Here is a 27,371-nt window from a genome sequence, read left to right as displayed (position 1 = left end):
AGTCCTGTGGGGACTGGTCCAAGATGAGTGGGTCTATAAGCCCAGCCTAACAGAAGGATAAGAGAACCAACCGCAGCCCCAAGGGAGAAGAGCAGGCATCTTGCTGAAGGTGACAACTCTTTCGAGGGGATGCTCCAGAGAGTCTTTTGACGCAGTCATTGAGCTGGGACTCGAGGGTGAGCAGGATCCTACTAATGGCAATGGGCAGGTTTACGGTTGGAGAGCATTATTGTGGTGCACGCATCCTTCGGCAGAAGCTCCCATCAAGAAGGAAAAACGAAGCACTGCTGCGCGCATGTGTGCTGAGTCGTGCCTTACCTAGGGCGCCTGCGCAAGCGTCTCCGGGGCTTCCCAGCCCTGGTCCAGGCTTACTGTGTAGGTGGGCAATGGTTGCCGGGAGCCGGGAGCAAGGTTCCCGTCCCACCCGCAGCAGCACCGCCCGCCGCCGGCAGGGTACGCTCTCCACGGAGCCTGTCCCGCTCCTGGCCGGCCTGCGCCTGCGCGGGGCTTCCGCCAGTCGGCGAAGCGGCGAGAGCTGCCCCACTTGCTGCGCACTCGGACTAAGATGGCAGCGGCGGCCCGGCTGGGTTGGGGAGCTGCGGCTGCAGCCGCAAGGCTGTGTAGGCGGTAGGTGACGAGCCAGGAGCTCCGCACAGGCGTGCCGCCGGGTTTAGTTAACCAGCGGAGTGGCCGCTGCCCCCGCAGCGGGGTGGGCAGAAGTGCCCCTGACCGAGCTTTCGGGTGCGCCCCCGTCGCTTCAGTTGGGGGTCTCGCCCCGAGGTGGGCGCCTCTCGGTGAGGCGGCGCTGCGCCCTCAATTCGGGCGGGATCTGCGGCGCCCGGTCCCAGGCGCTGAGATCCGGCGCCTGAATCCCTGCGGTGGGGAGGCCCGCAGAGACTGGCTGCAGAGACCCCACGGAGGAGATATTTTAAAAATCAGTGTGGTCCCCTCCAGCCTTTCCATCATGTGCAGTCCCTCTGCTATTTAAACACAAATCAAAATATCTACAGAATGGGAGAAAATACCTCAATTCCTCATTTTCTCAGTAGGCCCAGAAAAGGGGACGTGACCTGTATGAGGTCATATAGCTTCTAAGTGATGGAACTCTGATGAGAATCTAGACCCCTAGATTTCCCCCGTATCACCTAGAGCCACTACGTTGCCTTGTTTTTTCCCCTTTTGTGCAACCCGCCTTTGAGTTTGGCCTCCCAGTGACATCTGTCAACGTTGGTTAGATGAAAAGGGTTGATAACTTAAGTAGGTGTCGAACCCTGATTTTGCCACTGGAACAAAAGGACAAAAGGGCCTACAGGGTTTCACCCAGTGAATGTTAGGGATTTTAGTGCTAACGATGTCCTTGAAATTTAAAAGCATTAAGTTTGCTGAAAGATTTGTTAGTCACCTACTATCCCCTTGTGCTGTTTTGGTAGATGTCTTACTGGAAGAATTTAACTTCCCTTTACTATTTTTTTTTAAGTTTATTTATTTAGAGAGAGAGAGATTGAGAGAGTGACTATATGAGCAGGGGAGGGACAGAGAGAGGGAGAGAGAATCCCAGGCAGGCTTCATGCTGCCAGTGCAGAGGCTGGCACTGGGCTCCATCTCCTGAACCTTGAGATCATGACCTGAGCCCAAATCAAGAGTAGTTGGTGGCTCAACCGACTGAGCCACCGAGGCCCCCCCTCTCCTTTACTATTTGTCACTTCAAACCCATCTGTGTCACAGTATCCATCCATTCTGTTGCCTTTTCTGTGGGCCTAAGGGATAAGAATACCGGTCTTCAGTGTGTATTCCCATATTCCAGCATAGTCAAGGTTTAGGCAGTGAGCTATGGATAAAAATGTTTTCACCCCAAGCCTTAAACCTCATTCAGTAATTAATTGAGCACCTATCACATAATAATAGTGGTAGCCAACATTTACTGAACTCTACAAGGCTAGGCACTGATGTATGCACTTTACATGGATTATCTGGATCCTTTTATGGCTCAGTCTTTGAGGTAGCTGTGAATATTTCATTTTAGAAATGAAGAACTGAGGCCATCCGTCATGCTTGCTGCTGAGGGGCACAGAAATGGAGACACCCCTTCCCTTAATGAGTTTGCAGATAAAAATAATCAGAGAAAATACTTTTAAGTGATCATGTATATATTTAAAATTCTTTAGCAACTGCTGTGAAATGAAAACTGTGAAGAAAGCAATAGTATTCTTTAAAAAAAATTTTTTTTTAATGTTTATTCATTTCTGAGAGACAGAGTACAAGTGGGGGAGGGGCAGAGACAGAGGGAGGCACAGAATCTGAAGCAGGCTCCAGGCTCTGAGCTGTCAGCACAGAGCCTGATGTGGGGCTTGAACCCACAGATTGCAAGATCATGACCTGAGCCCAAGTCGGATGCTTAACCAACTGAGCCACCCAGGCATCCTGATAGCAATAGTATTCTAAAGTAAACTGGATTTTAAAGTAACTTGCATCAGATTTCTAAAAATTTTTACTGAAGTTTTTTTTTTCCCTTTTTTGGTAATATTTGTTTTCCCTTCTCCCTTCATTTTTAATTTGTTAAAACCATGAAAAAAATAACCAATTGGTACTTCTCTATCACAGAGAAATAACCAAAGTTACAAACACTGGCTTAAGAGGTTTCCAGTCTAAAAGCATATATATAGGGAAGCCTGGGTGGCTCAGTGTGTTAAGCGTCCAACTCTTGATTTTGGCTCAGGTCATGATCTCACAGTTTGTGGGATCGAGCCCCACATCGGGCTCCGTGATGAAAGCTGGAGCCTGCTTTGGAGTCTCTCCCTCTCTCTCTCTCTCTCTCTCTCTCTTTCAAAATAAATAGATAAACTTAAAAAAAAATAAAAACATATATGGATTATTACCTTCTTTAGCAGTTTGGAGGAGAATAGTACACTTTCTGTTAGACTTTTTGAAGTATTGAGATACCTTTCAGAACAGGTAGTATTGGTTCTCTCCAGGAAAGCATGATGGTAGAGACAGAAAAGGGAGGGAGACTTCAAAGTATTTACTTTTGTTCCCTTTGAATTTTGAACCATGTGACTCTATCACCTAATTTTTTTAAAGTTTGAAAAGAAGGAAAAAAGCAATTGGTAGTTCTTTGCATCCTTCATGCATAGCTAAGAGTCTGGGAATCCAGGTTATAAATCACAAATGTAGTTGCATTTCTGTGTAGTTGGATATTGCACAATCCTGTGTACACTCAGTTATCAAGACTATAAATTTCCATTTGAGCTCATGTTTTTAAATTGTTTGCAGATATTGCTTGCCTAAAGAAGGGGAAATAATGTGGATGGAGAATGAAAATTCAGCTTTGTTGTTATTTTCATTTTATATATATATATGTGTGTGTGTATAAGAAGTAGAAACTGAGCTTAAAAGATTATCTCTTGAAATGTCATTTTTGTTTGTTTTTAAATGTAGATTCTGTCCTATGATGAATCTGTATACCATGACAAAACAGCCTCTGCATCAGTTTGTACAAAGACCACTTTTCCCACTGCCTGCAACCTTATGTAACACAGGTAAAATTTCATCTCTTTAAAACAAATTATGTTTCAGAAACTAATGAAACTATGCTCAAAATTTTGTGGATCATAAAAGACGAGAGTTTGTAAATTTCCTATTCAGATGCATAAAAGAACATGGCGTTTTTTTGTATCATAGCTTCATGCTTGACTGTTACAGGTATGCTTGGCATTAGATTTCAAGAATCCTGAGCACAGTGTCCAATAGATATATGAAGTCTCGGTATCTTGTGTAACACATCTTCTGGAACATTGTTCAGGAAATGATTTCTGAAATGAAAATATAAAAAGAAGTTACAAATGGGTTTGCTTAAAAAACTTGTATGTATTTTAAGCTCCTACCCTTCTTATTTTGACAAGAATGCATCTAAAATCAGTAAATTTCTAGCTTTCATCGAGGCTTCAGGAAATAGTACTTTCGATGTAATTTTTCTTTTTTTGCATCCAAATCAATTAACTATGGCTTTCTTGATAATTTTGTTGATGTTACATGCTTTTTTTTCTTTTATTTTTGTTAATATTGGAAATAATGAAGACAGGATTTGAAAATTATTGAACTGTGACCAGTGTCATGTGGTTAGGGAACCTTGGGAGCTGTCTCTCTGTGTCTGTGTAAATCTGTGCCTTTGTGTACTTATGGAGCTATAAGAGTTTGGATTTAGCTCTTGGGCCCTCTCCCATTTCTATCACTGCCTTGAACACCTTGTGGCTGTACTCTGGCAGGTGGCTGACTCTGGCTAACCACATGATCTAGATCTGGGTAGATAAGAGACCTTACGTCCCCTGTATATTGGGGCAAGAAGAGGAGAACCTTGCATGTCTCCTTGAATCACAGAATGAAAATTTAGGCATAAATAGTAACTCAGTATGTTAAGCTACTTTAATTGGACTTTTAAATTTTGTAGGGTGGAATTATGTGGTCCTCATGCTTTTCAAATTGGAAACCCACTGATCATAGTCTTTGATACTAACTTTAAGCACCATACATCTATAGTTTTGGAAGAGCTTCTGCCTACCTATTACCTATTAGACCAAGCATAATAGGAAAATTATTTTAGATCAGTCTATTTTGTTGGAACCCTTATGACACATTCAGGGGTATCTTTCTGGATGATGGACCTGGGTGTCATTTCTGAAATACCAAATTAAATCCAGTTTAGACTATAATTGGAATGATTTTGTTAATGCCTAGTCAAATTCCTATTTTGAAATAGCTTTGCTCATTGTCAAGAGAGAAAGCTTATGTTGTGTTATCATATATTTTCTACTTCAAAAAGTGTATATAGATTATGCTGTCTTAAATTTTTTTTTACATTTATACTTTTTTAAAGTTTTTATGTTTTTAGTAATCTCTACACCCAACATGGGGGTTGAATGACCCTCAGATCGAGAGTGGCATGCTCTTCTGACTGAGCCAGCCAGGCGCCCCATGTTTACAGTTATTACCTTCAAGTATTTCTAAAAACCTTTCTTACTGCATGTATAGTTGTACACAAATGGACTGAGTAGAAAAATGCCATGGGGTGCCTGGGTGGCTCAGTTGGTTGAGAATTCAACTCTTGATTTCAGCTCAGATCATGATCCCAGGGTCGTGGGATCGAGCCCCACGTCGGACTCTGAGCTGAGCGTAGAGCCTGCTTGATTCTCTATCTCTCTCTTTTCTTCTGCCCCTCTCCCCCACTTGTGTACTCTTTCTTTCTCTCTCTCAAATAAAAGCTTTTAAAAGAAAGAAAGAAAGATGCCAGATTCAATTCTTTAAATATTGTGGTACAGTGTTTAATGTGTGCAGAGATTTTGGTTACCAATAAATTATTAAGAAAGGCCTTACCAAATGATTGGTCATAACCAAGGTTAAAAGAAGCTTGTTGTCTTTATATTTATAGAAATTGGTGATAGTCCTTTCTTTCTTTATTTTTTAATGTCTGTTTACTTTTGAGAAAGAGACAGAGCATGAGTGGGGGAGAGGCAGAGAGAAAGACACACACACAGAATCTGAAGCAGGTTCCAGGCTGTCAGCACAGAGTCCGACGTGGGGTTCGAACTCACAAACTGCAAGATCATGACCTGAACCGAAGACCGATGCTTCACCGACTGAGCCACCCAGGCGCCCTGGCAGTCCTTTCTTTAATGTTCCATCTGAAAAATTGTTCCCAAGTCACACAGATTTTCAGAGGAATTTATTGGTTGGATGTATAAGTATTTTATATCAAGTATTTGGACTTTGGGGCACCTGGGTAGTTCATTTGGTGGAGCATCTGACTCTTGATTTCAGTTTGGTCATGATCCCAGGGTCATAGAATTGAGCCCCGAGTCAGGCTCCTTGCTGAGCATGGAGCCTGCTTGAGAGTCTCTCTCTCTCTCTCTCTCTCTCCCCCTCTCCCTCCACTCCTCTCACCTGCATTCACTCACTCTTTCTCTGAAATAAAAAAAAAAAAAAGAAAGAAAAAAGTATTTGGACCATGAGGTTATCATTTTATTTTATTTTTGTTGTTTTTAATTTAAACATTTATTTTAAATTTATTTTTTAATTTTTATTATTATTTTTAATTTATTTTTACTTATTTTTTTATTTGAGAGAGAGCACGAGCAGAGGAGGGGTGGGGGGTAGAGAGAGAGAGAAAGAGAGAGTGGGCCTGGACCCCACAACCTGGGACCAGGACCTGAGACGAAATCAAGAGTTGGATGCTCAACCTACTGAGTCACCCAGGTGCTCCTGAGATTATCATTTAAAATTTTTCTCTTTTTTTAGGATTTGCCCAGTTACCAAGTCATCAAGTGATATCTTTACAGGACAGTGACTTAAAATGTATGGGAGTTTTAGTTTCAGTTTCTCCTTCACCAAGGAAATGCCACAATGTTAGTTAGGTGGCTGCTTGGCTGCGGGGCAAAAACCACTCTCAGCTGTCAAATTAGAATCTTCTCTTATAATGAGTAAAAAAAGCACTTCCATACCAATCATATATTTTGCCAAATTTCATTTCTTTCTAATTTAGTTTTTATTTTATTTTTTATTTTAGCATGTGAGTGGAAGAGGAGGCAGAGAGAGAGAGAGAATCTTAAGCAGGCTCCACACTCAGCTCAGAGCCCTACCAGGGGCTCATTCTCACCACTGTGAGATCATGCCCTGAGCTGAAATCAGGAGTCAGACACTTAACCGACTGAGTCACCCAGGCACCCCTCTCTTTCTCATTTAAAATAAAACCGGGGGTGCCTGGGTGGCTCAGTTGGTTAAGCGTCCAACTTCCGCTCAGGTCATGATCCCACAGTTCATGGGTTCAAGCCCCACATCGGGCTCTGTGCTGACAATGTGGATGGAGCCTGCTTGGTGTCCTTTCTGTCTGTTTCTCCCTGACTCACGCTTTCTCTCTCTCTCAAAATAAGTAAATAAACTTAAAAAATAAAATAAAACTGTTGCTTTTTGATATTTTACTGCTTTTCCTTAGACGTATGATATGAGGATTATGACAGGATAGGAAGACTGATCTTAAATGTATTTTCCTCTGAATGCTTAACACTAAGTGTGGAGTGGCAGTATGTATAGTGGTCAAGCAAGTCCATGGTAGGAGATTGGTGGGGCTTAAATCCTGTCTCTGTCTCTTGATTAGCTGAGTGACTTTGAGCTTTAGTTTCCTTATTTATAAAATAGGATAAAAACGGTGTTTCCTTGAGAGAATGGAAGGATTAAATTATGTAATTCACAGAGAGTGCTTAGCATCGTGGGCCAGGACATGATAACTATTAAATAAATTAATCTATTTCAGTGTACTGCTCTAAGATGAGAATTGTCTTGTTTTGGTTGGAAGGTTTATTTTCATAATAAATAATCAGGACCTGTTTAGTAGTTTTAAGACTATTAAAACCCCAGTACTATCTTTTGTCCTACAAGCTATTATCATAATAGCAAGGTAGGAGAGTGAAGGTTCTGTTCATTTTTTACTCCTTTAATGAATTCATTCTTAATTCCTTCTTGGCCCTAGAAGAAGCAAAGAAGAACCTGTAAAGATAAGTTAAAAATATTCCAGAAAGTAATTCACGTAGATTTCCACTTTCACGATAATTTATAATGTCACTGACTATACCATTGGGCAAATTACTTAACTGTAAGCTTCAGTTTCTTCATTTGTAATATGGGAATACAGTAAAACCTTGGATTGTGAGTAACTTGTTCTGCGAGTGTTCTGCAAGGCAAGCAAACATTTCTAACAAATTTTAACTTGATAAACGAGCGTTGTCTTGCAGTATGAGTAGTACATGACGCCAGACGTCACATGATCACAACTGAGCCAGTAGTTCTCTCTCTCTCTCTCTCTCTCTCTCTCTCTCTCTCTCACTGCGGGATTGTGAGTGATCATCTCCCATGCTCAGATGCTCAGTCTCAGGCCGTGGTGTTTGGCAGAAATCAGTGATTTTTCAGAACATTGGGAGGGGCCCACAGCTGGCATTAGTGTATTTTTTGTCGCTTCAAAGCACCTGGGGACAGTCCTTTGCTTTTCCATACAAGAGTAAGCTTAGGAATGCTTTGCTTCATTCTAGGTCAGGCTGCCTGCAGATATAGACCTTTCCTCAGCTGCTTTATTGCCAGTTACATTAAATACAGTATATGACAAGAATTTATTAATACTGTACTGTAGTCAACATCCGTGTGAGCATATACATTGGCCCCCAGGCAGAAAAAGATTCCATTCAGCCAGTAGACAGCTCAGTGATTCTGTTAGTGATAGTAAAAGTCATTCTACACAATAACCTTCCTCCCTCACACCAGCCACGAAGGTTTTCAAAGGTAAGTGCAGGTTAATTTGTTTATTTTTTCCTTATATTTTGTATTTTCTGTATTATTTTGTATTATATTACAGTATTATAATCATTTTTATATGAATATTTTTTTGGTTGTGGAACGAATCATCTGAGTTTCCATTATTTCTTATGGGGAAATTTGCTTTGATGTACAAGCATGCTTCCAGAATGAATTATGCTTGCAAACCAAGGTTTTACTGTAATAGGGGTTCTTCATAGTATTATTAAAGGCTTAAATATATATAAAGCACTCAGCCCTGTCTCTGGCATGTAGTAAGTACATACACAATAAATATTAGTTTCTATTATAAATTTGTCTTTAAAAGAATGGTAACCAGTAACTTCTGGGGTGACTCAGTCAGCTGAGCATCTGACTTTTGATTTCAGCTCAGGTCATGATCTCATGGTTTCTGGAGTTGAGCTCCACATTGGGTCCACAGTCCAGCTAGAGATTCCTCTCCCTCTCTCTCTGCCCTTCCCCACCTTGTGCACACACATGCACATGCGTGTGCTCTCTCTCAAAATAAATACGTAAACATTTTTTAAAGAAATAAAAGAACGGAGGGGTGCCTGGGTGGCTCAGTTGGTTGAGCGTCCAACTTCGGCTCAGGTCACGATCTCACAGCTCGTGAGTTCCAGCCCCACATCGGGCTCTGTGCTGACAGCTCGGAGCCTGGAGCTTGCTTCGGATTCTGCGCCTCCCTCTCTCCCTGCCCCAACCCACTCTCATTCTGTCTCTCTCAAAAATAAATAAACATTTAAAAAAATAATAATAAAATAAAAGAATGGAAGCACTTTGGAAAGAAAAGAATTAACATTTTATTGTCTTTAATATCATGGTGATGATGATTTATGATTACGATAGCCATTAGTACTAAGTCAACAAATAAAATACATTTAAGACTCTGGAATGATGATATGCCTTCCTCGTTAAAAGTAGGATACTGCTGGGATGCCTGGGTGGCTCAGTTGGTTAAGTGGCCAACTTCGGCTCAGGTCATGATCTCACTGTTTGTGGGTTCAAGCCCTGCGTTGGGCTGTGTGCTGACAGTTCAGAATTTGGAGCCTGCTTTGGATTCTGTGTCTCTCTCTCTGCCCCTCCCCTGCTCGTGCGCTCTCTCTCTTTCTCTCTCTGTCTCTCAAAAAATGAATAAGCATTAAAAAAAAATTTTTTTTAAGTAGGATATTGGTAGAAAGTGTTGAGTAACAAAACTAAATAATCAGTATTAATATAAAAGTCAGTGCAATTATCCTATATTGATAAAGTTCATTGTTGTCTTTAAAAATTATTTTGGCTTCTTGGGCAATAAAGCCTTATTTTCTTTTCTTTAAAAGAAATTTTTTTTAATGTTTATTTTTGAGAGAGAAAGACAGGGTACAGGTGGGGGAGGGGGCAGAGAGAAAGGGAGACATAGAATCTGAAGCAGGTTCTAGATTCTGAGCTGTCAGTGCAGAGCCTGACGCAGGGCTGGAACCCATGAACCATGAGATCATGACCTGAGCCAAAGCCGGATGCTTAACCAATTGAGCCACCGAGGGGCCCCAGATAATCAGTATTAATATAAAATTCAATGCATTTATCCTATATTGATAAAGTTCATTGTTGTCTTTAAAAATTATTTCATCAGCTTGGACAACAAAGCTTCATTTTCTTTTTTTTTACTTCTTTTGATTCTTTGAAAATGAGCACTTCATAGTCCATAAACTTAACTACCATTTTTTTCTGGAGTAACATTCTTTCTTCTTTTTTCTCTTTTAGTGAGATACATGTTTATTCAAACACAAGATACCCCAAATCCCAACAGTTTAAAATTTATTCCAGGAAAACCAGTTCTTGAGACAAGGACCATGGATTTTCCCACACCAGCTGCAGCATTTCGCTCCCCTCTGGCTAGGTATATTGCTATTTCTTATTTGCTTTTACCAAGAAACATAACTGACTTTGGGGGTGAGGCAGCCTCATTTAGTAATCGCATTTTTATGTGTACTGCACTGTTTTCAACGTAGAGAATGCTTTATTTTCTTTTCAGGTAAGAGATAAAGGAAAATAATAGTTGATATTAGGGAACCCTTGAAAAGTGATGTATTTGAGAGATCTATATCATGGCTAAATAAGAATTTGTATTTTTACTTAAAAAATTTATTAAAATGATAATATAAATTTTCATTCCAAATATTTAAAACTGTTTATAAAAAAACTGAAAACTTGTTAATTTTTTTCCCTAAGGATAGCTAAATTTTTAGATATTTCAAAATGAAATAGTTTCTAAAATATTCCATTCAGAACTATAAATAATAATAGTTATCAGGTTTGCCATGATTTTTTAAAGACCAGTCATTGGGAGACCGTTTTAAAATTCACTAGAGGGGCGCCTGGGTGGCTCATTTGGTTAAGTGGCTGACTTTGGCTCAGGTCATGATTTCACGGTTTGTGAGTTTGAGTCCTGCATCAAGCTGTCTGCTGTCAGCACAGAGCTCACCTCAGATCCTCTGTCCTCCCCCACAGTCTGTCTGTCTCTCTCTCTCTCAAAATAAAAAAATAAGCATTAAAAAAAATAAAATTCACTAGATTAAGACATGTTAAATGTATGTCAGATGAAGGACAAATGATAAAATTATTAGAATGAACCTCTTTTTAATAATAGCTAGAGACATTATATTAAGAAATACTATAGTCCTGAGGCACCTGGGTGGCTCAGTCAGTTAAGCATCTGATTGATTTCAGCTCAGGTCATGATCTCACGATTCCTGGGATCAAGCGCTGTGTCAGGCTCTGCACTGATAGCACAGAGCCTGCTTGGGATTCTCTCTCTCCCTCTCTCTGTCTGCTCCTCTCCCAATTGTGTGTGTGCATTCTCTCTCTTTCTCTCTCCCAAAATAAATAAATAAATCTAAAAAAATATTAGAGTCCACATCAATTAAGATTTTTGGTAATGTAAGTCTGATACTGATTGCCAGGGATATTTGGAAAGTAAAGCTTAGATTAACTACTTCTGTACACACAGCTGTTTTATATGTCTTATTTATGGGAACCAGAAATATGCTTATCTCAGGTGTGTTTTTTTAAATTTCTCATTAATAAAAATTCACATTTCCTTTGACCTACAGATGCCACTTATTACAATATATCTTACAGCATTTGTTTTTCATACTTTTTGATGCAGGTGACACTAAGAAACATTTTATATTACAACCCTGTACATATATACGCATGTATTTAGATAGATTACACACAGGTATTCAATGGGACAGTTTTCATCCTAACAGTGTGTAATACATTCTTATTTCTTTTCTTGTTCTCTTTATTCTGTTGTATCGTATTAAAGTCCCGTTCAATACCTAATTGATTTCACAAGTTACTAGTGGGGTTGAAAACCACTTTAGACAACATCCACATATGTACACAAGGTGATACAAGGATGTTCCTTTCCTTACAGCCTTGTTGGTAATGGTAACCTGTTGGAAACAACCTAAATATTCATCAATAGGAAGAGTTCAGTAAACTTTGTTCATCCATAGTCTGCAGATAATTAAAAAAGATGAGGAGAACCCTCATTTACTATCACAGACTGGCCTCTAAGACACACAGTTAAGTGAAGAAGGCATGTTGCAGAACAGTGAGTACAGGGCACCTGGGTGGCTCAGTTGGTTAAGTGTCCTACTTTGGCTCAGGTCATGATCTCACAGTTTGTGAGTTCAAGCCCTGCGTTGGGCTCTGTGCTCATGCTCAGAGGCTGGAGCCTGCTTCAGATTCTGTGTCTTCCTCTCCCTTTTCCTCCACTCACACTGTCTCTCTCTCTCTCTCTCTCTCTCTCTCTCTCAAAAATAAATAAACATTAAAAAAAAAACCAGTGAGTACAATATGATTATTATGTATATAAAGCTAAAAAACACAAAACAAAAATACAGTAACATAAAGGTCTAGAAGAATGTACCCCCAACTGGTAACAGTGAACTTGGGGGAGGGGTTGGTCAAGAGTCATTTTCACTTTATATAAATAGTTTGAAATGTTTGCATCAAGAATGAATTCATGTATTTTTGTATTTAGGAAGAATATAAAAGTAAGAAGACTCTGTTCACTTACAGATAAGTTGGAGATTATTTCTGTCAGATGTTCAGTTGGCAAAAGCCCTTTTCAAATTAGTAGCTCATTTCCTGGATTCACAGAATTTATTATCTTCAGTCAAGCAAAACTAATCTCGTTTTTGTTGTTTTAACAGAGAATGTTTTTGCTGTAGGCTAGAATGTAAGCTTCCTGAAAAACCGAGACCAGTTTGTCTTGCTCATCATTGTATCTCTGGTGTTTAGCACAGTGTCAGATATTTAGCAAGTTTTCAAATATTTGTTGAATGAGTAACTGAATGAATGAGTAAATGATAGTGTATCTTACTTCAGAGAGGCATCTGAGTTGTTTCTCACTATCCTTATGGACACGACAACGAAATGTAAGCCGATTGTAAATCTGTCTCTAGAGACATGTAAGAGGATCCGTAGTATCTGTAGTATTTCTGTGGTTGCCATGTTTATTCAATAATTCTCTTTGTCAGCAGCATTAATAATGATAAAATTATCAATTTTCAGGTGGGAGGAATTGTTTGTATGTTACATGGCAAAATTCAGAGGAATTTTTAAGAAATTTCACTAGGCTAAAATGATAGGGTAAAGCAAGTAAGGTGAAATCTAACAGGAACAAATGTTAAGCCTTGTTATTTAAATTTTTTAAATGAATAGCACAATTACAGGATGGAAGAATCTGACCTTTCAGTTATTTCTGTTGGATGTGATGCAGTACTCAAAAAAGTCAAACATTAACAGAGTCCTAGGGTCCAGCTCAAGAGAGGTAACGGTCTTTGTGCTCTGAATAAGTCAGACTACGTTTGGGATATGTGTTCAGTTCTGGGTGTCATATCTTGGACGTTGTAGGAGTTGAAATTGTCCTAAGGAAAGTAACCTAAATGACAAAGCATGTTTAGTCTATTTGAAACACCTTTCCAGCTTTTTCTTTCTTTAGGGACAGAACCTATGAACTCTTGCCTACAGCAGTTCCCCTGACTGACATGGCCCAAAGATTGGGTTGATTTTTCGCACCGTCCTTCCATTTGAAAAAAAAAAAGCTTTGCTAACAGTGCAGATATACAGAGCCAATCAGAGGACCTACTTGTAGGTCTGTGCTTGGGTTTATTGGATCATACTATGCAACCAAGTATCTTGTAACTTCTTATAAATTTAATGTTGAATGGTTGTGTAGAGGATCTGGGTGACATCATTTCAGACAAATTCCTAAATAATTTAAAAATAGTAATTCCAGGGAGCGCCCGGATGGCTCAGTTGGTCAAGTGTCCAACTCTTGATTTTGGCTCAGGTCATACTCTCACAGTTCGAGAGATCTACCCCTGCATCGGGTTCTGTGCTGACAGCAGGAACCTACTTGGGATTCTCTGTCTCCCTCTCTCTCTGCCTCTCCCTCCTGTGTGCATATGTGCTTGCTTGTTCTCTCTCTTGAAAATAAATAAACGTCAAAAAAAATAGTAATTCCAGTAACACTCTTTCAATGATAGATAAAGAAAAGGTAAACTGTAACCTTTTTTGAAGTATATCAGCTTTTATTCCTAAAAGGGGATAAGGGAAAAAGGAAATCGCTCTGGAGTGTATACTAGGTATGTATGGTACATATATAGGTGATGCGGGAAGGAAGGTGCATTTCAAAATCCCGTAGGGGCTTTTCAAATTATAATCCTCCCTTCCTCCTATCTTAGAGGATTTTAAAAATTAGTTTTATTGAGGTATAATTTATATGAAATGAAATTCACCAATTTTAAGTGTACAGTCCAGAGTTTTGTTAAATATATATAATTGTATAACTACCACTAAAATAAAAACATAGGGACATTTTTATCACTGCAGAAATCCCTCATTTCTATTTGCACTCATTCTTCTTGTTTCATTTTCATACCCTGGTAACTATTTTGTTTCATGGCAATGCATTGCAGCTTTGCTGAGATATAATTGTTGTAAAACATTGTGTAAATTTAAGGTATACAGTGTGCTGACTTGATAGACATGTGTATTGCAGAATGCTTACCGCAGTAAAGTTAGTTCACACATCTGTCACCCTGGTAACTGTTGATCTTCTTTCTGCCACCACAGTTTTACCTTTTCTAGAGTTTCATATAAATGGCACCGTATAGTCTTTTGTGTTTGACTTCTTCCCTTCCTTCCTTCCCCATTTATTTTATTTACATATCTTTTTAAGTTTATTTATTTATTTTGAGAGACAAAGAGTACAAGTGGGGACAGAGTGGAGAAAGGGAGGGGGAGAGAGAGAGGGAGAGAGAATCCCAAACAGGCTCCATACCATTAGCGTGGAGCCCGATGTCGGGCTCAAACTCACGAACCATGAGACCATGAGCCAATGTCAGATGCTTAACCAATTGAGCCACCCAGGCAGCCCTGGCTTCTTTTCATTTAGCATAATGCTTTTGAGAGTCCTCTTTGTTTTTGCATGTGCCAGTAGTCTATTCTTTTTTATTGCTGGGTAGTACTACATTGTACAGGTACACACAGTCTGTTTAGTTACTCACTAATTGATGGATGTGTCCAGATATTTTTTTGGCTTTTATAAATAAAGCTGTTATAAAGGTCCATGTACACATCTTTGTGGAACATGTTTTCATTTCTCTTAGGTAAATACCTAAGACTAATTGCTAGATCAGAGGGTAAGAGGATGAAACAAGATTAGCCATGAATTGATAATTGTTGGCTGTGAATTGTTCATGCTGGTGATGGGTATGTAAATGCTTTTACTTTTCTCTCCACCTTTATGTTTAAACTTTTCTATAATAAAGCATTTTATTATCTCTTATTTTTTATTATTCACAGGCAGTTATTTAGGATTGAAGGAGTAAAAAGTGTCTTTTTTGGACCAGATTTCATCACTGTTACAAAGGTAAACATAGGATTATATAAAATAAAATGTGAAGTTCTTTTAGTTTTTTCCGAGTCCAACATTCCTTTCCGAATTTCCTTTCTTAATGTATTTTATGCATATTGGTACCAAAAATCTCAAGTTAAATTTACTTCTCGCATTTCTCAAGTTAATTATTAAGTAGAATTTTCAAGTTGAAATTATCCAAATCCCTTGTTTTTCAAAAGAGAAAAACTTTAGCTTCAGATGGTTAAATGCAGCATCCAGGATTATATATCTACCCTACAGCAGGGCCAGGACTCAACCTGGGCAGAACTAGAATTTAGGCTCCAATTATTATTTTTTTACTAATCCTTTTTTATTTCATAATTGAAATTTTATTGGTGGCTTTGATATTTTTACTAGTTCTTAATTTAAAATGAGAGAGTAAAAAGAAATAAATAATCAAACTATATGTTTCTATATTTGACCAACAGCATGAATATGTGTCTCCATTCGAAATGGGCTCTTTTCATCATGGCATCTCCCACATTATACATCCTGCTGTATTACGAGCAGTGCACTGTGTAGTTCTGTAGCACTTGGTTAACCTCTAAGTGTCAAAAAAAATCTATGTAAATATGCTACCCAATCCAACAGCTGAAGTGGTATCTGCTAGAAGAGGTGGTTTCATTTTTAAGTCTACTAGATTAGTGAGAAATGAATTGTTTAAATTTGAACTATGTATACTTTTAGATCTGTTCATTGATACGTATGCACTGAACTTAATCACTTTTCAGTATCTTGTCAAAATCGAAAGTTTCCATTTAACTCTTCTTAAGCAATTTGAAAGGATTGCTCTGAGTTCTTGATGCACGGATCGGACTGATAACAGTGGACTGGTTTAGTGACATGCTACATACAAATAGTCCAGCATTCTCTTGTAGCTCTTTATGTGTGGAGGAGAATTAGGGTTTTCCTCCGTGGTGGCAATCCCAGTGGCCATAGTTCTTGCGGATATCCTGATTGTAAAATGTTTTTCCCTGTTGTTGAAAGTGTTAGTGGCCCTACATTCTCAGAAAGTCCTTTCTTGACCATATTAGTTGAAGTGGCCATCTGTCCAGGAGCTCATTACCCTGTTTATTGTCTTCGTTGTACTTGTCACTTAGTCACTTTCTTTTTCGGTTAATTTTATTACCTGTCTTTCCTGTACTGGAATGTAAACTCCTTAAAGATAGAGATTGTCCATCTTGTTAAATTCACCTGGAACAATGCCTGGCACATAGTATGCACTTTGAGAAATTTTTGTAGAACGAAACAATGATTTAAGATTTCGTAGATTAAATTTTCAGGTTTCTGTCAAAAGGATTGTGGTGTGTAAATCTGTGTTGACTGATCCCATGTCTTTACCAGTTTAGAGACATCTGGCCTATCTTTACTATTCTTTAATTTGCTTTCTTTGGTATTTTTTAAGGGTCGGGGGAGGACCATTTACATAGCAGAAGTGCTTTATATATATTATCTAATTTAATTCTTAGAACTAGGTATTCTTGTCTTCATTTTATAAATGGCAAATTATGTATTTATTTTAACAAGTTTTTTTTTAGTCCTATTATATACAGGCCATGGCATATAAAAATTTTTTTAGATGAAAACATGTGATTATGTCTTTCAGAGTTGTTTTTTTTCTTTGATTTGATTTTGGTAAGTCATCTTTTATTTCCTTTTTTGTTTATAATTTAGTTACTCTTTTTGGAATTTCTCTAGCTCCACTATTTTTCCTTAAGTGAAATGATATAACTAATAAATAATCTAAGTTAGGGCATATATTGATATTTAATAGGTAGAGTAGTAGATTTGTTTTCTTTCAGTTACCTTCCTCATTATAGACTATCTCATCTACTTGATAACTTTGGCTATTGCCCATTTCCCTTTATTTAAAGTGAATCATTCATTCCTTTAAAAAAATTTTTTTTTAATGCTTATTAAAAAATGCTTATTAGGGAGACACGGAATCCGAAGCAGGCTCCAGGCTCTGAGCTGTCAGCACAGAGCCTGACATGGGGCTCAAACCCGTGAACCGTGAGATCATGACCTGAGCTGAAGTTGGATGCTTAACCGACTAAGCCTCCCAGGCGCCCCTGAATCATTCATTTCTTTAGCAGAGTAAAGATAGTTTTCTATTCTTCCATCCTTTGAAATAACTTTGATACTTTCAGTATTTTTTTTTTTTTTAAGTAAGCTCTATGCCCAACATGGGGCTTGAACTCATGACCCCAGGATCAAGAATCACATACTCTACTAACTGAGCCAGCTAGGTGCCTCTTATTTTTTTCTAAATAAATAAACTGCTTTTTTTCCCCCCCATGTAGACAACTTCAGAATAGTTTTCTTTTTTTTATTATCAATATTTCCCTATTCAGTAGAGCCTATTATTTATTTTTATTTAAAAATTTTTTTTAATGTTTGTTTATTTTTGGGAGAGAATGAGAAAGAGAAAGGGAGCATGTATAAGCAGAGGAGGGGCAGAGAGAAAGGGGGACAGAGGATCTGAAGCAGGCTCTGTGCTGATAGCAGACAGCCTGATGTGGGGCTTGAACTCATGAACTGCGAGATTGTGACCTGAGCTGAGGTGGACGCTTATCTGACTGAGCCACCTAGATGCCCTAGAGCCCACTATTTGATGAAGATTTTGAGGTAGCCCTCTGATCCATCTTCCAAATAATTTATTAAAATGTTACCTAGAACTATTTCCCATTCCCAATCACTAAGGCAACTCACTAGTTTTGTTCTTATATCCACAGCAGTGCGCATTTATCTTGTCTTCTGTGTACTGTCTCTAAGTTGGTTCTTAGTCCATGACAAAAATAGCCCCTTTTATGCATGTAGACTCATTTTTAATAGTATTTAAGCATAGGCACTAGCTGATAATCTCCTGAGAATCTAAATGGATTACATCTAATACTTTTTCCTCCTAAAGAGCTCCCCTTTAAAAAACTAAAATAAAACATGCTCCCTTTCTCTTTTCAGATGTTCGTACTATTTAGGTATTTAATAATCCCATCCTTTTTTTTTTTTTTAAGTTTATTCATTTTTTGAGAGAGAGAGAGAAAGAAAGAATGCAGGTGCAAATGGAGTAGGGACAGAGAGAGAGGAGAAAGAGAATCCCAACCAGGCTCCATGCTGTCAGAGCAGAGCCCAGCATAGGGCTCGGGGCTCCATCTCATGAACCGTGAGATCATGACCTGAACCCAAATCAAGAGTTGGACACTTAACTGAGTCACCCAGGTGCCCCATAATCCTTTTTTTTTTTTAGATGTTTATTTATTTTTGAGAGAGAAAGAGTGCAAGTCGGAGAGGGGCAGAGAGAGGAGACATAATCCGAAACAGGCTCCACGCTCTGAGCTGTCAGCACCGAGCCTGTTGTGGGGCTTGAACTCATGAACTGTGAGATCATGACCTGAGCCGAAGTCGGACACTCAACCGACTGAGCCACCCAGGTGCCCCAATCCTGCCTTTTTTTAATGGAATCAAGTAGTTGACCCGACAGAGAGGTCACATAATTAAGTATTCTTTCTTAAGGATGCCAGGCTTGTTGGAGGTCCACAAGCCCTCTAGCACAATGGCCATAGATAAGACACCATATTATATGTTTTGCTTCTACAGTTGTGTCATTGGATTTCTTCTACTCTTGAGTAAGATAGTAAGTTGAATTCTTTGAATACTTGGGGGTTATCTTGTATATTTGGTCAAGTAACTGTATCCTATTTTCTTTAAAAGAATGGGAAATCTCTTTATCATTCTCTCTAAACACAGAATTCATGCAGTATTTTAACTCTCTTCACCACATGAAAAAATATCTTTTATCCCCTATACAAGACATGGTATATCCAGCGCACTTAACACAAGTTTGATGAATGAATGAATAAATGCGTGAGGAATGTTCTAAGATTATATCTTCTAAAAGTCATTATAAACCAGATCTATTAAGAACTGGAATTAACATGTGTTCTCCAGAAATGAGTGCTATTACATAGTATAGGATATATATAGGAAACGATTCTTAAAAGATTCAGGGTGTTATTCTGTATTAGTCTTTGCTTTTGATTAGAAATACAGCATTTTCCTTTAAATATTTACAGGAAAGTGAAGAGTTAGACTGGAATTTACTGAAACCAGATATTTATGCAACAATCATGGATTTCTTTGCTTCTGGCTTACCCTTAGTTACTGAGGAAACATCTTCAGGAGAAGCAGGTAATATGTTGGATAATTAATATTTATTTTCATTTTCTAAAAAAAGTTTCTACTTTCCTCACATTTGTCTTGATTTCAAAAGTCATGAGACTACTAGGACGCCTGGGTGGCTTAGTTGGTTAAACGTCCGACTTCAGCTTGGGTCATGATCTGATGGTTCATGAGTTTGAGCCCCACATCGGGCTCTGTGCTGACAGCTCAGAGCCTGGAGCCTGCTTTGGATTCTGTGTTTCTGTCTCTCTGCCTCTCACTTGCTCACACTCTGTCTCTCTCTTTCTCTCAAAAATAAATAAACATTGAAAAAAAAGTAGTCACGAGAATACAGATTTTTATCATTGTACCATATTTAACTCTGGAACCAATTCCAGATGGAACAGAACTTCACATATACTAGTTTCATCCATTATTTTTGAAAACTTGTGTATAAATTGATTATCTAAAACTAAATTTTTTAATTATAAAAATTTTCAAACATACAGAAAATAATACAATGTATATCAATTTTCTCTCTTTTCGGATTTCATAGATGTTAGTTTTTTGCCACAATTGCTATATACCCATTTTTAAGTAAAACATTAAAGACCCAACCAAAATTCCACAACCCGCATCCCTTTCCCTTTCTACTTCCAGAGATTTGTGTAAACTTGGTTTGTTTTTTAAACTTTTACACACATAAAAGTCTCTGCAGGGAATATATAGTATTGGTTTTTGTTCTTAAACTTTAAATAATGTATATTATATGCAATTAGCCTTTTTTCACTGAGCATATTTTGAAATACATCCATTTTGAAAAAATGTAGTTCTAGTTTATTTAAGTTCTAGATAGTATTCTATTATATGAATAAACTACACTTAATTTGTTCCTTATGGTCAAGTGAATTATTTATGCTAATTTCTACTACAAACATTGCTGCAGTGGGCAACCTTGTACAAGTCTGTGCATATGTGAAAAGTTTTGTTATAATATATTCCTCAAACCAGAATTGCTGTATTATAAATTATTTTAATTTATATGCTAATTAGCAGTATATAAGAATTTGAACTTACATCTTTATCATCACTTAGTGTCTTTTTTTTTTTAAATCAGTATGTTAAGTGTAAATGATATCCTGTTTTAGTTGCAGTTTCTTGATCAGCACTGAGCCTGAAGGTTTTCATATGTTTACTGGCCGTTATTTTTCTTGTCAGTAAATTTCCTGTTCATAATCTTTTCCCATTGTTTAAAAATTAAGTTGTCTCTTTTGTGTTGATTTTAGCAGGTTTTTGAAAAATATTCTGGGTGTTTGTCCTTTGTTAGGTATATTCATTGCAAATAACCTCCCTAACCGTTCCTCACCTTCTCACTGTGTTTAGGATTTTTGTCATTTAGAAATTTTTCTTTTTCCTTTTTTTTTGAAAGACAGAACATTTCATGAATTTGCATGTAATCTTTGCTCAGAGTCCATGTTAATCTTCTCTGTTTGATTCCAGTGTTAGTATTTGTGCTGTTGAAGCAAGCACAGAAGTTTTTCTTTTTAATATAGTCACATATATTCATCTTTTTCTTTGTGGTTTGTGCTTTTTGTGCCTTTTGAATAAGTTAATTTTGTGGAAAGCACTTGGAAGAGTAAGTGCACATGGAGCTTAATAAGTATTAGCTGTGGTTATTGCAATTTGTTGATGAAATTTTTCCTTTCTCTAGTATCACAAAGATACTGTCATGTGTGTGTTTACGTACATATATATGTACACACACAAATATTTGTATAGTCACTTTTAGATGAACACTTCCACTTCTAGATATATACCCGAAATGAATCTTATAAATGTACATAAAACAGTACATGAAGCATGTTCATTGAAATATTTAAAAAATATATCAGCAATTAAAAGGAATGAACTAGATTGGGAGATACAATGTGAAAAGATATAAAAGAAAATACTAATTGAAAAAGGAAAATCAAAGGATATGCTTATTTACAGGTTCTTACATATATACCATTTATGCAAACTTCAAATAATGCATGAAACAGCTATAGGTGTTCTTGGTGGATATATATGTAAAATTGATAAGAGTGTTTGTAGAGCCACTTGATCACAGCTCTCCAAATTGAAAAATACACAAGTGTTGACTCAAATATCCCACCACTAGGAATTTATCTCATAGATACATTTGCAAAAGTACACTGATCATTCTTTACACCGGAGTGTATGCTGCAGATTGTTAGAAATAGTAGCAAACTGGAAACAACTGAAATAACCAAGAAACTAGCTAAATGAAAAGAAATCTATACAATTACTGCATAGCTATTTTAAAAATTGAGATATATCGGGGTGCCTGGGTGGCTCAGCCGGTTAAGTGTCTGACTTCACCTCAGATCATGATCTCACGGTCCATGAGTTCAAGCCCCTCGTCAGGCTCTGTGCCAACAGCTCAGAGCCTGGAGCCTGCTTTGGATCCTGTGTTTCCCTCTCTCTATGCCCCTCCCCCACTCGCACTCTGTCTCTCTAAAAATAACATAAAAATAAATTTTAAATTTAAGGCATATGTATATATGCTGATATGGAACTGTAGGCTATATTAGATAGAAAAAAGGTATAGAATGGTATGTGTAGTGGGATCTCATCTATAAATTTGTACATGTAAATTTAATGTAAATGTACTAGAAAGATACACACTAAACTATGGTAGTGGTTGTTTATGGAAGTGACAGTGGGGAATGGAATTTAGGTTTTGACAAAAGAGAATTTTAACTTTATTATATTTTATTTCTTTTACTAAAAAAAGATTTAAGGGGCACCTGGGTGGCCTAGTCAGTTAAGTATGTGACTCTTGATTTCGGCTCAGGTCTTGATCTCATGGTTCATGAGTTTGAGCCCTCATAGGGCTCTGCGCTGACAGCAGAGCCTGCTTCGGATTCTCTCTTCCTTTCTCTCTCTACCCTTTCTCTACTCGCTCGCTCTCTATCTCAAAAATAAATAAATAAACTTAAAAAGCAAAGAACATAAAAAAAAGAGATTTAAAGTTGGGGCTCACTTGGTTAAGCGTCCAACTCTTGATCTCTGCTCAGGTCATGATCTCATGGTTCATGAGATTAAGCTCCAAGTCAGGCTCTGTGCTGATAGCCTGCTTGGGATTCTCTCTCTTCCCTCTCTCTGCCCGTTTCCCATGTGTGCAGGTGTGTGCATACACTGTCTCTTTCAAGATAAGTAAATAAACTTTAAAAAAAGATGCAAAGTTAATATAATTTAATATTGATAATTATTACTTACATTGGTGTCAGAATTCCAGTGTATATTATAGTATAATTTGAATTATCTGTATTTTTAGTTTTCCTAAAGGTAAATTTCTCAGAAAAATTTTATTTTATTTATTTATTATTTTCAAAAAATTGTTTTTTAACCCTTAAAAAGGCATTGGCTAAGATCAGTATATAACCTTATGAAGTAAAAGAAAAACAAAAATGACCCAAAATGAAAAAACTGATTTTTTTATTCAAATTTGTAGCACATTTTGGAAATTTCCACAAAGCTTACATCTATATTTAGTGTCATTGTCATCTTGAAAACCACTGAATTTAAAAATTAAAAATGTAACTTAACTAATGAAGTAGGTGTGCTTTTGTGTCTCAAAGTTTCCATCAGAATCCAGGCAGTCTTTTTTTCTCTGCCGTTTTTCAATCCTTGAAGATGATGAAAGTTTACAAATGTATTAACTAAAAAAAATTCAAACCATAAACATCATTAGTAGGTCAAGTTATATCAGTTACTCACCTGTATTGCCATGTGTCAAGTTGACCAGTGCTCCTTAATTTTTCTTCAGAGAATCAAATGAATGATCTTTTCATCTCCCCAACCATCATTTCCATTTTTCTTGTATCACCACACCAAGTTACATGTTCTGTGCTTTTATTTTTTAATGAGACATTAAGTTAAAATCATCCTGTTTTAATACTTGTATTTGCATGGATATAAAATTTCTACTGTTAATATATTTTATTTGTAATCGTTTCTAGGATCTGAAGAAGATGATGAAGTTGTGGCAATGATTAAGGAACTGTTAGATACCAGAATAAGGTATGTGCTCATCTTTCTGCCCGAAATCAAATATACTGCAGAAGCAATGTTCATAATAGCAGTTTACTTTTAGTTGTCCATGAGGGAAAAAAAACAAAACTCTAATAAGTACAAGTAAATGTAAACCACAATCGATAACCCTGGCAGTTGAATTTAAAGTCTGTGCATTGTATCTGTTCACTCAAAATGTTAAAACAGTCTGTCTAAACATAACAAAGGACTTTATTGTTCACAGTCACCGTCTAGGTTTGATTTGTTGTAATACCAAATTTCTTAAAATGAAAAAATGAGTTAAACAGTGTTCGGGAAGATTGTGAAAAGGGAAGTACTTTTTTCAGGCTGTTGCCCATAAGGAGTAAATTTCAGTGAGTGGAGAACCGCAGGCTTACCCTTTTGCTTGTAGCAGAGCAGCGGTCCCGGTGAGAACTCCCAGAAAAGCTAGATAAAATGCAATAACTTTTTTTTTGTTTGAAAACAGTAGAGAGCTGCCGAAGCACACAAGATCCTAGAGAGAAGGGAAGCTCATTAAGGCTTTCCGTGGGACATTTTGCTGATTGTTGGTGTGAGGCTAGAGCATGAGAAGCTGGGCAGAGGGCAACTATATGGCCATTTCTACTACATCTGAATGTATGTGCATTCCTGACCCAGCAATTCCATGCTCAGGTATATGCCCAGCAATCATATATATGTATAGCAAAACACATCTGCAAGAATCTGTAAAAGCCAAAACCTGATTTAGCCCAGAAGTCCGTCAGCAATAGCAGGGATAAATTCTGGCATTTTCACTTAATGGAATACTATGTGATGATGTGGAAGGATCTCATAGAGAGTAAAATAAGCCAAATACAAAAAAGTGAATACTCTGTGTTTTTTAAATAGAATTTATATTTATAAATTATAAAGTTAAAAAACAGGCAGAATTAAACAACGGTAATAACAATTAGGAAATGGTTACCTTTGGTTGCGAGGACGTACAAAGGGGACTTCTGGGGTGCTAAAATTGTGTCTTGGCCTGGGACAAATGTGTGTTCACACTGTGAAAATTCATTTAATTGGTCATACATGGTTTATGCATTCTTCTGCATTAATGTTATATTTTGATACTTAGTTTACCTGGAAAAAAAAAGTCAGCATGTGTCATGTTAGTCTGCTTCTGTTCATTCAAAAGAAATGAATGAGTCTATCTTAAGTAATCCCTGTAATTATTAGGAAATTTGAGATCTTAAATGCCTGAAAAGATTATTAACAAGCAAGATTAAAATATAATAAGTGGAAAATGTTTGAATGCATTTTGGCATTTTATCCAAAAGTAAAAAGAGAGTTACCAATGAGACTAACTACAGTTCTCATTCTATTGTATAGGTAGCTCTAACTTTGTGAGTGTTACCAGTATACCATCTAAGCCCTGAGTTGTTTTAAATTTTTTTGATGGATACATCAGTTCTCTTACATACATCACAAATATTCCGTGACCGCAGGCCAACGGTGCAGGAAGATGGAGGAGATGTTATCTATAAAGGCTTTGAAGATGGCATTGTACAGCTCAAACTCCAAGGTTCTTGTACCAGCTGCCCCAGTTCAATGATTACTCTGAAAAATGGAATTCAGAACATGCTGCAGTTTTATATTCCAGAAGTAGAGGGTGTAGAACAGGTATGCCAATATTATATGACAGTTGAGATTCAATGCCTGCCATTTCCTCTTTGAAGGCCTTATCAGTCCTCTGCTTGGAATTAAGCTCTGCTTTGGTCCAAAGCCTCTTTCAGTGTGTCTGTTTCAGAGTTATGTTTATGGGTAAGTTCCTTGAGAGACTTGTAATCGTATCCAGGTCTTTGTATTCCTCTGCAACACTTAGCCCTGGGTGTTATGCACGTTGTATACATTGTTTGTATTAAATAAGTATTTGGAAATATTTTTCCACATTTAGGAATGTTCTGCCTAAAATAGGAAGTGATTGACAAATTTCTCTGAATTGAGTATTGCTGAGATTGATTATAAAATATCAGTTCCTTGGATGTAATTTTTACTCAACCCAAAAGAAAAACTATAAGAGAATTATATTTCCATGATAGTGTCGGATCAGAACCAGATTCTTCTAGATTTAAAGAAACAAAAAACTGGGGCACCTGGCTGGCCCAGTTGGTTAAGTGTCCAACTTCAGCTCATCATGATCTCACAGTTCGTGAGTTTGAGCCCCACATCGGGCTCTCTGCTGTCAGCGCAGAGCCCACTTCAGATCCTGTCTACCCCCTTCTCTCTGCCCCTCCTGTGTGCATGCGCTCGCTCTCCCTCTCTCAAAAATAAACATTAAAAGAAAAAAAAGAAAGAAAAACTTATTTTTGTTCCATTATCTTCTCTGTGCCTTACGTGCCTTTTTAAAGAATTGGATTATTTGACACTTTGGTGGATTGACAAAGGAACATTTATTGCTCACTTGTCCAAGATGGGGTAATGAATTGGTAGTTAGATTATAAACTTGAATTGGTGTTTAATTATAGTAGGTGTGTTGAAGACAAAAAAATGTTCCTTAGGTTTATATAACTCTTTTCTTCTTCAAAGGAGTTGGTCTTTATTTTCTGAGTAATATGTTAACCCATGAAAAGATGTTAATCTTTTCATTTTTTAAATTAGGTGTTTGTTAGTATTCTTCTGATATTTTAACTTCATAGAAATAAATGTCTTCATATTTTTCTAAGGTTTAAAATGAATTTTTATCTGAGTAAGACCAAAGTAATTAGTTGCTAGTATAATCTTTTATTTCTTTACTTTTTTAGAGATTCATTTTCTAATATATATTTTTATAATAACAGTTTGGTGTGGCTGCCCAGAATATATTTAAGTAAATAGAATACTGTTGGGAAGAACAAACGAACACACAAACATACAGTCCATTACATTAGTCTTGTGGCTAGGAAATCCCATTTAGTTAATCACTATAGTCAGTATCCAGCTCAGACTCTGCTACTGAAAGATTTTTGGGGGGACAAGCAAAAGAGACCACTACTTAATTAATTTGTTAATATTAAATTTGCTTTTGTGTTGTTATGATTCCAGGTTATAAGGCAAACCTTTTGCTTTGGGGACTATTGATAGATTTGTTGTTAATGGATTGACATGTGTTATTATAGAGTATTTCAGGTAAGCAAGTAAGAGTAAAAATCAGGAAAATAGCAATTTCTAATCCTTTTCTTAATTCTTAAATTCTCTTTGTTTTGTTTGTTTGTTTTTGTTTTTTGTTTTAGGTTATGGATGATGAATCTGATGAAAAAGAAGCAAACTCACCTTGAAATAATTAGAGTTTTCTTTGGGCCCAGCAGTTGGACTTCTTGATAATATATACCAAGCTTTTATTATTACTCTGCTAAGGAACTTGAGGATTAATAAAATATGCCCTTTTTTCAGAGACTGATGTATAAATATTGCATGTTTGCTTTACCTCATATGAGTTATTTATAACATCCTGAATCATCTTCTGTACACGTGGATTTTATCCAGGGATATTTTAATGTTTGTTCTTCATTTCTCATGGCTCCTTCTTTGCATAATTTGTGAAGTAGTTCATTTTCCCCCATTTAATTCATTTACTTTTTTTTATACAGAAGTAAATAAGGAGAATGCTTTTAAAAATACTCTAAAATGGGTTAGCTTTTTGTGTAATGCTTGAAACTATCTTTACTGAATTAAAAAAAAATGGTATTTGGCTAGTAGTTCCCAATGTACATAGGACATGACTTCTCACTAAAAGACCAAAACAAACAAACATAATGCTGAAAACTGATAACCCAGTTCTAGAATATACACAGAATTTCCATTGACATAA

At 37.1% G+C, this 27,371-nt stretch overlaps 1 protein-coding gene and 1 non-coding gene across 9 annotated transcripts; one reads left to right on the top strand and one right to left on the bottom strand.

The window, feature by feature from the left end:
• Positions 1 to 42: 42 nt before the first annotated feature.
• Positions 43 to 26,954, top strand: NFU1 (NFU1 iron-sulfur cluster scaffold). 8 transcript variants are annotated; one of them, XM_053200705.1, is made up of 8 exons: positions 43 to 176; positions 3,436 to 3,536; positions 10,156 to 10,228; positions 15,214 to 15,280; positions 19,381 to 19,495; positions 23,491 to 23,551; positions 25,030 to 25,204; positions 26,794 to 26,954. In XM_053200705.1, exons 2-8 carry the CDS (start codon positions 3,446 to 3,448, stop codon positions 26,836 to 26,838), a joined length of 627 nt encoding a protein of 208 aa, XP_053056680.1. In that variant the 5' UTR covers positions 43 to 176; positions 3,436 to 3,445; the 3' UTR covers positions 26,839 to 26,954. The 8 variants fall into 8 exon arrangements, with proteins under 8 accessions (XP_053056680.1, XP_014919469.1, XP_053056679.1 ...); XM_015063983.3 differs by having other exon boundaries at positions 10,093 to 10,228; XM_027072296.2 differs by lacking the exon at positions 43 to 176 and adding an exon at positions 415 to 627.
• LOC113603329 (U6 spliceosomal RNA) lies at positions 20,889 to 20,995 on the bottom strand. Its single transcript, XR_003424908.1, has one exon. It is a non-coding gene; the product is annotated as a U6 spliceosomal RNA (small nuclear RNA).
• Positions 26,955 to 27,371: the final 417 nt, after the last annotated feature.

Source organism: Acinonyx jubatus, chromosome A3 (assembly GCF_027475565.1).
Source record: "Acinonyx jubatus isolate Ajub_Pintada_27869175 chromosome A3, VMU_Ajub_asm_v1.0, whole genome shotgun sequence".
Lineage (NCBI taxonomy): Eukaryota > Metazoa > Chordata > Mammalia > Carnivora > Felidae > Acinonyx > Acinonyx jubatus.
The sequence above is the reverse complement of the archived record's forward strand: the minus strand, read 5'-3'. Positions and strand labels throughout refer to the sequence as shown.

What these genes read in the sequence shown, in the direction of transcription:
- NFU1 (XM_053200704.1), top strand. Translation starts at nt 387, where the DNA reads ATGGTTGCCGGGAGCCGGGAGCAAGGTTCCCGTCCCACCCGCAGCAGC. An exon ending in TTTCGCTCCCCTCTGGCTAG is followed by an intron (nt 10,229 to 15,213) that starts GTATATTGCTAT and finishes TATTATTCACAG; the next exon opens with GCAGTTATTTAGGATTGAAG. An exon ending in AACATCTTCAGGAGAAGCAG is followed by an intron (nt 19,496 to 23,490) that starts GTAATATGTTGG and finishes AATCGTTTCTAG; the next exon opens with GATCTGAAGAAGATGATGAA.